This window comes from Kryptolebias marmoratus, linkage group LG2 (assembly GCF_001649575.2).
Source record: "Kryptolebias marmoratus isolate JLee-2015 linkage group LG2, ASM164957v2, whole genome shotgun sequence".
NCBI lineage: Eukaryota > Metazoa > Chordata > Actinopteri > Cyprinodontiformes > Rivulidae > Kryptolebias > Kryptolebias marmoratus.
Window position 1 is genome coordinate 7,089,713 of NC_051431.1, and position 11,288 is coordinate 7,101,000.

The 11,288-nt window shown below is 38.9% G+C and overlaps 2 protein-coding genes across 3 annotated transcripts in view; both read right to left on the minus strand.

Moving 5' to 3' along the window:
• Positions 1–1,095: 1,095 nt before the first annotated feature.
• Positions 1,096–3,783, minus strand: LOC108235939 (diablo homolog, mitochondrial). The gene is made up of 6 exons (XM_017416280.3): positions 3,669–3,783; positions 3,206–3,326; positions 3,013–3,135; positions 1,911–2,021; positions 1,682–1,778; positions 1,096–1,484 (listed from the first exon to the last, which is right to left on the minus strand). The coding sequence occupies exons 1-6, from the start codon at positions 3,761–3,763 to the stop codon at positions 1,291–1,293; spliced, it is 741 nt and encodes a 246-aa protein (XP_017271769.2). The 5' UTR covers positions 3,764–3,783; the 3' UTR covers positions 1,096–1,290.
• A 2,696-nt stretch (positions 3,784–6,479) lies between these two features.
• Positions 6,480–11,288, minus strand: part of LOC108235985 (excitatory amino acid transporter 3) — an 18,117-nt gene continuing 13,308 nt past the window's right edge. For both annotated transcript variants that reach the window (XM_017416354.3, XM_025005983.2), the window contains exons 3-14: positions 10,449–10,589; positions 10,161–10,253; positions 9,637–9,760; positions 9,425–9,467; positions 9,284–9,346; positions 9,014–9,195; positions 8,271–8,381; positions 8,050–8,172; positions 7,722–7,913; positions 7,403–7,537; positions 7,208–7,321; positions 6,480–6,627 (exon numbers count right to left, since the gene is read on the minus strand). In XM_017416354.3, the coding sequence (XP_017271843.1) occupies positions 6,534–6,627; positions 7,208–7,321; positions 7,403–7,537; positions 7,722–7,913; positions 8,050–8,172; positions 8,271–8,381; positions 9,014–9,195; positions 9,284–9,346; positions 9,425–9,467; positions 9,637–9,760; positions 10,161–10,253; positions 10,449–10,589 (1,415 nt within the window). In that variant the 3' untranslated portion in view covers positions 6,480–6,533. The remainder of the gene's footprint in view (positions 6,628–7,207; positions 7,322–7,402; positions 7,538–7,721; positions 7,914–8,049; positions 8,173–8,270; positions 8,382–9,013; positions 9,196–9,283; positions 9,347–9,424; positions 9,468–9,636; positions 9,761–10,160; positions 10,254–10,448; positions 10,590–11,288) is intronic.

Sequence of the window (11,288 nt, forward strand, 5' to 3'; positions counted from 1 at the left end):
AGACAAGGAGTCTCACAGAGACCGCATTTCTCCACTGACTGCACGGTCCAGTTCACTGTTTCGCAAGAAAATTTGGACCGTTACAGAAAAAAAAAAAAATTCCATGAGATGACCGGAGGGGACTTTTTTCCCCCACATGCACAAAGTTGGCATCGACACCTCTTACATGTAACATTTGTTTTCAATAACAATTAATTCAGCCCAGATGTGAAACAAGCTGCTTTAAAACTCTCACTCATTAACAACCATGTGACATGGTTGCATATGTTTCCTTCCATTTTAACACGTTTTACTTTCTGTTACTTTCTAAAACAGGAACACATGACGCTCTTCGGTTCTTCTGCTGTGGCTTTTAGACCAGAAATAACATATTAATGGTATTAAACAATATACAAAGCAAGTTTTCCACTTCAATTTTGTGCAAATGTGTGAATAAAACTAAAACAAGGAGTGAAACACGTTGATCAGGCTAATAATTCGTTAGCTGCATCTTTAATCAAACTTCCATCTTTCTCTCAAATTCACCAGAAAACTACAAATTTCTGAAGGCAAAATTTCTTTGTACAAACATATCAGATTACAAGTCAATAAAATTAGGACTTCTATAAAAATATGACAGGTCAATTAAAAGTAAAACCTTTACCTTTGATAAAAACAAACCTGAAGCAAACGAGCCAGCAGTGAAAGTCACAATTAAATATCCAAACGTTTTAGTTTTTCGTTCACTCAAACTGCTGTTTGTGATTTATTATTTTTTCACAAATATAGAAAGGACTCATATAGGCCTGTAGTTGTTTTAACTTTTATCCAAGGGAGTGTAAGCTATAAAAGGTCATTTTTACTCCTCTTTACATAAAGGTTTTTATTTTGTCCCATTATTTAATATGTAGCATTTAAATAACACTCAATGAGTTGTTTTATCTTTAATTTAGGCTTCTAGCAGAGAGAGATTGCAAACATCTGATTTAAAATGTCCAAAAAAGTCCTAGAAATACTAAACTGAATGGGATCAGCTGCTCCTTTAAATATTTTATATGGAAGACATGAAATGTAAATGTTTCAACAAGTGAAGGGCAAAAATAAGAAAGCTGTCTGTTTTTCATTTCATCTTTTGTTTATTAATATGATTTTTGACATAATATGACACAAACCTGAAGTCACAAGGCAACAAAGTAAAGTCTTAATGCAATCTGCTCAATATTTAAATTGATACTATCAAAAAATTTAAAGCTTATTCTAGATCATAAGAATTTTCTTTAGTGTTCAGATCATGACAGATGTTTGTGCGTTTCAGTCTTCTCTCAGATAAGCTTCAGGCATCTCCTCCTCTACAGAGGCAGCTTGCTGGGCCATCCTTTCCACCTCCATGACTTTCGTCTCAACCAGCTTCTTTTCTGCATCTTGGGAGAGTTTCTGGGCCTCCTCCACCTGCGACTGGGCCAGCTGAATGTTTGTCCTCGCCGTGACGGACGCGTGCTCGGCTCCTGCAAAGTTCAAAGCACGTCGGGTTGAGACATTAGGTGCGGTCATTAGGCAGGCGAGCTTGTCCGTCATCTCCTTTTGGGTTTGACCCAAAGACAGCAAATGATCCGTTCGCTGTCCGAAGTGTAACCGACAGAAGATGAAAAGAAAAAGCGGCGACGCTTTAACTGTCCGCACTCAGAAACTATCTGTTACACACCTGAAACGTACGCTGCTTCAGCCGCTGTCTCACACAGCTTCACCGCGATGACCCAGGTCGACTCAAATCTCCGGCATGCTTCCTGCCTGTTGTTCACCTGTCGAGAGTTAAAGCCCAAACAAATCTACAACCGCCTGTCTTGCTGTAGGGTAAACAAGTCATGTTCTTTAAGAAAACAAGATAAAGTTGTGCTTGAAGTGTTAAAACAATAAGGAACACGCTGACCGACCTCTGCACGCTGGCCTATGATCAGCTGCCAGATGGAATCCTCTTCTACCGGAGTCAGTTTCCCCAAAGAGGCCAAATATCGTTTTTGTAAAGAAATGAGAGTGTGCACAGCCTGGTAACAATCACAGAGAGCATTTTAGACATTTTAACGTGTGAAAAAACTTAAAGGTAGCATCTCACCAGAGAGGATTTTCAGTAGTTTAAACACTTTGTGGTTCATTGAAGTTGTTTGTGTTTAATTTTTTTTAAAAAAGGACTACAGAGTTTTCTTCTTACCAGTCATGTCATTACTGGTGGAAATCATCTAAAACTAACAGGTAAAACACAGGTTTGCAGCCATTTTCTTTGATTTGAATCTATACACAGACAGCTTCATGCCTCTCACCCCTGATTTGCTCTGCTTACAGCTGAAGTGTAAGATTATTGAAGGTTTAAAATACATAAAGCTGAGTCTTATCAGTTGTTTATTTATGTTTCCAAAACTGCAACCTTTAATTTGTCTAACATTTTGGGCCACTGTCCTTCTTCAGACTAACAAGCTCTAAAAAAAAACCCCAGAGTTGCCATCTTTAAATATCCATAATTCAGTCAGGAAGATAAACACCTCCTCAAAATTACGCCAAAATTTTAAATACTTCCTAAATGTAACCTGAAATATTAAAACTGTGGATGAAAATACACATAAAAATACATATACAGTAAATATATTCATCATCAACAAATATTAAATATGTACAAAACATTGACAATACATAATATAATGTAATAATAAACAATCTGTCAAAAAATTGGAATTTAACAGGTGCTGGTGTAGATTATCAGCCATCCAAGAAACACTAAATTTTATTTTAATTGCTTTTTTAAAGGTGATTGGAATTCTTTTTTTTTTTGTTTATTTATTTATTTGAAGATGTTTGCTACTCATTTGAGGAGCTTTCTCAATTCAAAATGTCTTCAATAATCCAGTCAATGTTTTAAAAAAAATTGTCAGGACTACTAAAAATAAAGTAGTAAAAACTAAACAAAGCAGTTTGACTTCTGGTTATGGGACATTGAAAGCTCAGATAGTAAATATAAAACTTCACCTCCTTATCAGGTCATACCTTTGAGTATTCAGTGATGGAATCGATGAGAGCTAAGGTGGTCTGAGAGAGGAAAGTGCTTGAGCTGTCTGTGACCAGAGAGGCTGCCCGTCTCACCAGAGAGTCATGAGACAGATGTTCAACCTGCAGAGAGACCACAGAGGACTCAGCTGCTTTCACTGCTTCTGTCGTCAAACTTTAATCATGGACTCACCTGTCTGAAAGGTACAGCACACAGCACACCGCCGACAGCTAAAGATGCCACACCTGAGTACAGAAGTTTGGTCGATTTACGGACTGCGGGTTTTAGGCTGAACAGGAAACGAGCAGAACTCCTAAACAACAACAACAACAAAATTTTAAACAGATTAACTCACATCCATAAAGAAAAGCTTATGTTAGTTTAGAAACACATTTTACTTTCTCTGCTGGGTCATTTCTGCATTATGCTGCACACAAAAAACTACTTTAACCACAAATGCGGAAATAAAATAATACTAGATTGTTTACATAATTCCACCTGCCGTCGCTCGTTTTTTCATTGAGTAAAAACTTTCATATTTCCCAAATTATTCGATATTATTTTCAAAAGGCTTCGAATAATAGACATTCTGTGTATATTAAGTACAAATATTTTACCAATGTCACGATAAAAACCAGTTGTGATTAAAACTGACCTAATGAAACTGTGGTACACCGCTCTCTTCCAGAGCGCAGCCATGATTGTCCGTCTCAGTAAAAGGTCCGTCGCAACGAACAAAGGTTCCGCCATTCCGTGAGGAAAATATTACACGGTGCATTACCGCCACCTTCTGTCAAATAACAGTTCACGTGATTAAAGTAAAATAAAATATCAACTCAGTCATTTTACTGTCCTTATGAAACTATATATATATATATATATATATATATATATATATAGAGAGAGAGAGAGAGAGAGAAATTGTTCTAAAAATGTACATGAAGACACAATATAATAACAGCTTACTATATTTAATAACATGGACATTTAAAAAAAAACACGTAAAATAAGTTTTTGGTAAATACATAAAACTGTTTTATCTTTGGAATAATTTTATTCAGTGGCTGATCACTTTATTTACCTATCTGCCACATTCAAAACTATTTAATTTTCTTATAATTTTATTTAATTACAGTATTAGTTGTTCAGTGTAGAAATATTTATATTTCTATTATTGAAATTCAGAACCCATTCTCACTCAGTCATATAATGAAATATGCTTAAACTGGCCAATGATGATTAGTTTAGTGTAGTGTTTTTGGTGTAATAAATCCCATTTTCGGGAACAGTTATCTAACCAAATTTCCCTTTTTACTCAAGATCCCCTTTTTATCCTTTTTTGCTTTCTGTTAACTTCTTTTTCTCTCTTCCCTGAGGTGTTGTTGTTCTTTCAGCTGCTGCCTTCTGCGGGGGTCGCCACAGTGAGTAAACTGAAAGACTTGGTAAATGTTTTACGCCCGACACAACCTGGACTCACACAGGTCATCACACCTGCAGCCAGGGGTGGAAATTAGCACCCACCACCCGCCAAATGCGGGTAAATATTTGAAGTGGCGGGTGAATTTGATCAACACACACGCCACTGTGACGGGTTGGCAATTTGAACAGAAAAGGTGTTATTTGTCCTCTTGACATATAGGGGGCAGTAATGTTCTCGAGTTGCTGCTGTTACGTCGAGCCGCGTTCCCCCATCAGATACGGTTCCCCCTGCATCTCCGTGCCGCGTACGCGGCAATAAGGGAACTATGGGGATGTTTTAGAGGGGGAACCGATTATTTTAGACGGCTGAAATATTTCGTTCCCCCTAGTAACTTTTGCAAAAGAAAAAAACAAATGTCTCCAAATTCACAGGACTTGTTGTACATGATGAGAGGAATAAACACAGTTAAAGACTTGTTGGTAAATTATTTTTGTCCTATGTTTTAGAGGGGGAACCGATTATTTCAGACGGCTGAAATATTTGGTTCCCCCTGGTAACTTTTGCAAAAAAAAAAAAAGAAAAATGTCTCCAAATTCACAGGACTTGTTGTACATGATGAGAGAAATAAACACAGTTAAAGACTTGTTGGTAAATTAACTGGTTGTTAATTTGACAACATTTGACCCAAATGTTTTTTAGATAAAAGCGAAATACCACTTCAGGCGGAGAAAACCCGCGTAAAAATATTACAACAGTTCACTGCAAACCCATATGATGCACTCCATCCACTACAGATTACATGCAGTCTAACACCAATATAGGTGTTGTGATGAGAAGCCATTTTATTTTCTGTTTTTCAAGAGTAGTCAGCTTGTAGGGCACCACTACTGCTTCCACCCGTCTGTGGTGGCCATCTTGAAACCAACTGTTTCAAGATGGCCACCACAGCCAATTGATTTTAAAAAAAATGCAACAATGTCTGTAAATCAGTCAATTTACTCACCTAATATTTGGTGTGGTAGTAGCCGAGTCATACCTAACACATATTCTGATCAATAACAGATTGCGCATGATTATGCTGTTTGGACTGTGTCAGTCTGTTAGCAAAATATCTCACGAACCATTGGGTGGATTTTATTTCCATGATTACTCGCCTTTCATGGCGGAGGGTGACAACAAAGAAGACAGAATGGCCCCAGCGTGTTGAGCAGCTGACATGTGGTACATTCAGACAACAACAACAAAACGTTCTGAGTTAGTAACAATAAAAACTTGTCCTCTTGCCTAAATGTGAAGCTCTGATTCATTGGTGTAAAAGAGTTTTTGCGGCTAATAAAGCCTACATGATATTGTGACTAAAGTTTAGGGTAAACCTGGAATAAAACAAATGATTCACAGACATTAACAGGTATGTTTTCGTTCCTGCAGCCAGGTTTAGTCCTTTCAGTCGTCTAAACAGGCATAAAACATGATTAAAACAAGTGTTTCAGATCACAAGTTATCTTTGTTTTCATTGCATTAAAGCAACACATATTGAAAACATTTTGCCTAAAAGTTATGTTAGAGTTAAAACTGTTCTTCGAGGTTGTTTTCTTATTGTTAAGAGTCAGTAAACAGAGCAGTCTTTGAATAATTAATGATGCTTTTAAAAGTCGCTTGTAATTAGTTTGCAGAGGAGAGCATTAAAACACACAGGAATACAGACGGCGGGCTAATTATTGTCATCATTAAAGCAAACAACTTCTGATGTAAAACCAAGCAAGGCTTTACTTTAACTCTCCCTCGTGACGGCTCAAAGTGAACTGGATGAATTTACGGGTCACTCCGGGTTCAGGGTCATCAGCTAAAGACCTGAACAGATAAAAATCTACAAACTACCTGAGAGCGAGAGTCTTGACTGATACAAAAACATAAGAGTTCGTTTATGGAGTGTAAACCTTTAACTTTTAAGTTTTTAAAGAACCTTATCGTTTCACAAACACAATCCACAATTTATTTTTAATTCATTCAATCACAAATCCACACCTAAGAGTCCTTAGGAGAAAACTGACAAAACAATCAGGCTCTGAGCTGAGGAGGCACAGTTTTATTCAGCTGAGTTTACAGGACGATCAGTTTCGGAGCAGTGAACCTGATAGCGTCAGGACTCTCCTCCTGGGACGGATGTGAAGCATCTGTTTGTGAAGCCTCGTTACTTGACCACATAAAGAAAGAAAGCAAAGGTTAAAATAAGATAAATCTGTAAAAAAATAAATTCATGTATCACAAACACAGTAGTTTTTGAACAACAAAGAAACGTGCTGCTGTAAACTGTCAGCTGTTAGTGGGTGGAAATTAAATCTGTTTAATACATTTAAATTAATTTTCATAATACCAAATCACAACAAAGATGTTGCTTTACAGAGAAAGTTAGCAAGTTTTAGAAATATCACAAACTAATCCAATCCAGTTCAATTTAAGACAGGCAGATCCACTATCGTTGTACATACAGTATATTAATAAAATACTAATGTATAAATGTTTTATACCTAAAACAAGTGAGGGCATCGGATCTTGGCTTGAATTCAATCAGGTGGAGAGAAAAAAACTCCCTTTTAACAGGAAGAACCCTCCAGCAGAAAAAGATGACAAAGAAGACAATTTTGGTTCTATTTTTTCCTCATTTTGAGGCTGTAACTGTTAGATTCTGATATTTTTCATTAAAATTATTATTATTTTTTTTACCAATGTTGTCTTTAGCAAACAAAAACAACCCTAAAGTCAAAGGATTTCACCTGGGTGCGGTGACTTCCTCTCCCATTTGTTCCAGTTCCTTTTTGGACAGGTTTTCGATGAGCGCCACACCGATGCAGTCTCCCAGGACGTTGACGACGGCGTTGAAGCGATCACTGAGGAGACACAGGAAGGATTTCTAAAACCACGGGCCTCGTCTGACGCTAACAGCCGAGGGAAACATGGGATGAACTCACAGCAGCCATTCTATGGCCAGCAGGATGGAAGCGGCTCTCACGGGAATCCCGCTGACGGTCAGGATGAAGAGCGTGGTGACCGTCCCTGTCGCTGGGATCCCTGCCTCTCCTACGGTGGCCACGGCAACTGTCACGCTGCAGGGGGAAACAAACAGAGATGTGCTGAAGACAAACGGCTCTGGAGCTGAATGGACTTTGTGTTTTCAGCTAAGAAGAAGGTTCACAAGTCAAACTGCAGTTTTTACTAGAAATAACTACATTTTAAAGTCATCTAACATTCGTGCACACAACATATTAAGTTCACTTTGATGAAACTTACCCAATTGTAAATAACTTGCTCCAGTTCAATGAGATGCCGGTAAGTTGGGCGGTGTAAACAACCGCAGTAATCTCATAGAGGGCCGTCCCGTCCATATTGGCATGGATAGCAATAGCCAGCATGTACTGAGTGATTCTTTTGTCGATCTTGAGAATGTCTTCACAGCACTTGTAAGTCCGCGAGGCTGCATAGCTGGAAGACACAGCGGAAGGTTGAATCTGTAATATTTACGTGCTGCACGCTCAAATGTCGTCTACAAATCAGTGCAAAGTCACGTCTTTGACCCGACGTGGTGTAATCAGAGAACAGGAGTTAGACTGTTTTTTACGTGCGTGAGACGAGCAGCGCCTTTATTAACGCCGGGGAAATCCCAGTAATGATGGGCATGGGGTTTTGTCCTGTTAACAGCAGATAGATGAATGGTAGCACTATAGCACCGTGGAGGGTGAGCCTGACGGGGAGCAAATGTGATACAATCAGACGAGCAGCTCTTTGGGGGGAAAACATCATAATTTACCAGCACATCTTTGGCTGTGTCAGAAAACATACCCACAAAACACCACCGCAAGGAACTTTCCCAGGCTGAGGGCGGTCTTCCAGTTTTCGGAAACCTCGCAAACGTAGCTTGCCATCAGGAACGCCACCCCAACAGGCAAGTAGCTAGGAGGACAACAAGAGAATTTAAAAAATGAAAACTTTCAGACAAGCAGAAGAGGGTGTGTATGTTTCTGTAGGACCACTGTTGGCCAGAAAAGCACTGTTTAAAATCTGATCTGTCTGAAATGATCTATTTATATATAAAGAGGTGAAGGAGAGAGTCCAGGCAGGAAGGAGAAAAGTTTCAGGAGTGATTTGTGACAAGATGGTGGCAGCAAAGGTCAAAGGAAAGGTTTGCAAGACAGCGGTGAGAGCAGCCGTGTTGTATGCATTGGAGACAAAGAGACAGGAGACAGAACAGGAAGTGGCAGAGCTGAAGATGTAGAGGTGTCTCCTCAGGAGGGACAAGGATGGACAGGATCAGGAATGAGGTCATCAGAGGTCCAGCACAGGTTGAAGGACTGGGAGATAAAGTTAGAGAGGCCAGACTGAGATGGTTTGGACATGTGCAGAGGAGGGACAGTGGGTATATTGGTAGAAGGATGTTAGAGACAAAGAGGAGACGTGGATGCAGTTAGAGAGGACTGAGGACGCAGAAGACAGAGTTAGATGGAGGAGGATGACCCCTGAAAAAGGAACAGCCCAAAGAAAAAGAAGATATATTATGTATTTTTACATGTCTTATCTTCACTTACCACATTATTATTTTCACCACAAGTTTGGAGACCAAGTTGATGGCCCCAACAATTTCTACGAGAGTCTTCCCCGGCTGTCCAATCTTCCTGAGGGCCATCCCCGTAACGATCGACACCACGATCAGCCCCAGCGTGTTGAGCCCGTCGATGTTCTCGCCAACTATCCGCACATGTACGTCCTCCTGAAACAGGACGAGATGGGGAAAAGGCATGACGCTAACCGGCTGCATCAAGAAACAATCGCAGATACCAGAAAATCATTTCCAGTACCTCCTCCAGGGTCGTGTTGAAATCGTCTGATTCGACATTCACCAGGATCTTCCGAGTCTTGTACTAAAACAATAAAAAATGGAAATTAAAGTCAGTTGTGCTCACTTCTCTGGGCCTTTTTTAAAAGAGGAATAAACCCACCTGTTGGAAGCAGGCCTGGATTATATTTTGTGGTATGATGTTCCTACAAAGAACCAAAAGAAAACAAGTTTTAGATGAATGTATGAAACTGTAAATCAGCTTAAAAGGAGTTTTCTACATGAACGAAACACAATTCAATCCAGTCAAAGTGTAATCTCTATTTTATCAGAGGCTTTGAAGGTGCACGGTCAGAGTGCAAACTTTGTTCCCACCTTATCAGATCCAAAAAGGCATCAACTGAGGTCAGGACTTTGTCATCGTCCTCATCGTCGTCGTCAATCGTCGCTGAATGTGTGCCAATGATCCCTGGTTGGATCAGTCGTACAAAAAGGACTCCTGTAGGACACATAATCCAGATTTGAACGTTGAGACGATGGCTTATAAGAGTTATATGCAACATGACAAATTGTATTTTCAGGCAAACATGATAAATGTTTATATTATTTCAGGCCCAGGATGTCCAGGCCTGTCCACGTCGATGATAATATAATTAAAATAGTTCCAATCTGCTTATCTTTACATCAAGATTGAACTCCAGGAGATTAAATTATCAGCATTGTAGATTTGAATTTTCCAAAAACTGGATTTGTTGCAAGAACCTGCACGAAACTATATTCAGACTGAGGCCAAATGAGAGCTCTGTTTTCCCTCGCTGCAGCTTGAAGACACTCGAAAGCATTTTTGCTTTGCTGCTGACCAAAACTAAGCAAAGCTGAAGCACAGCCTTTTCTCTTACCGCTGAGTATGGCCAGAACTGTGGTTATGAAAAAGTACGTCATTGCTCGGGTGGTGATTTTTCTGGAGGGGCTGACATTTGCACCGGAAACTCCTGTTGAATAAAACAAAGCGGATGTCTTCATATAAGGGTTTAAAGAGAATTAAAATTACTCATAAGACAAACACACATCTGTAACGTAGCTGTTGTCCATGTCCTCAAACATTATTTGTTATATTTTAGTGTCAGCTCTGTAAATAAACTGCTGGTGTACACATCCACGGCCGTGGAAATCCTCACGAAACTCACCCAGAATGACGTTGGTCACAATCAGGGGAACGGTAAGCAGCTGAAGCAGCCGGAACAGGATTTCTCCCGGGAAGCGGATGTAGGCTTCGTCAAGTGACGACAGAGTGACGGTGTTCCTCAAAATCATGCCAACAGTTACACCTTCAGGAGAGTGAAATTTATCGTTAGGGACTGGTGCAATCAAAGTCAACGGAAAGGCCTGATGATGTAAATATCTCAGTATATTACATGTTTGTAGAATAAATAAGGACTAATATAAAAAAAACACAGATAAATGTAAACGTTATATAATCATTCAAGACATTATGATATGAAATCTAGACTTCCACCTTTAGATTTAATAATAACACATTATTTTCACCTACAGCGCCATCCAAATCAATAAGAAAATGTTTTATGCAGCTTATGCATCCTAACATGTCGGAAAAAATACAAATTTTAAAAATCTGACAGTAATTTATTTTAATAAAGTGTGATATTTGGAGCTTTTTTGTGGTTTCTTAAATAATTATCAGGAAATGTATCACATGTGGTATTAAATTATCTTGATAAAGTGGCTTCATTATTCAGACATTTCCCAGCATTTACAGCCACATCATTTTAAGTAAACTGGTGTATTTTGTTCCTTAGAAAACAGTAAAGCTAATTGTGTGAATGCTTTTAAGCATTCACACCATTGTTTTCCTGTTTCTCTTTAATTTTATTATTGTGTGAATGCTTTATAGCATTCACACCATTGTTTTCCTGTTTCTCTTTATTGTGTGAATGCTTTATAGCATTCACACCATTGTTTTCCTGTTTCTCTTTATTGTGTGAATGCTTTATAGCATTCACACCATT

What these genes read in the sequence shown, in the direction of transcription:
- LOC108235939 (XM_017416280.3), bottom strand. Translation starts at nt 3,763, where the DNA reads ATGGCGGAACCTTTGTTCGTTGCGACGGACCTTTTACTGAGACGGACA. An exon ending in GTGTACCACAGTTTCATTAG is followed by an intron (nt 3,327 to 3,668) that starts GTCAGTTTTAAT and finishes GTTGTTGTTTAG; the next exon opens with GAGTTCTGCTCGTTTCCTGT. An exon ending in CCATCACTGAATACTCAAAG is followed by an intron (nt 2,022 to 3,012) that starts GTATGACCTGAT and finishes GATTGTTACCAG; the next exon opens with GCTGTGCACACTCTCATTTC.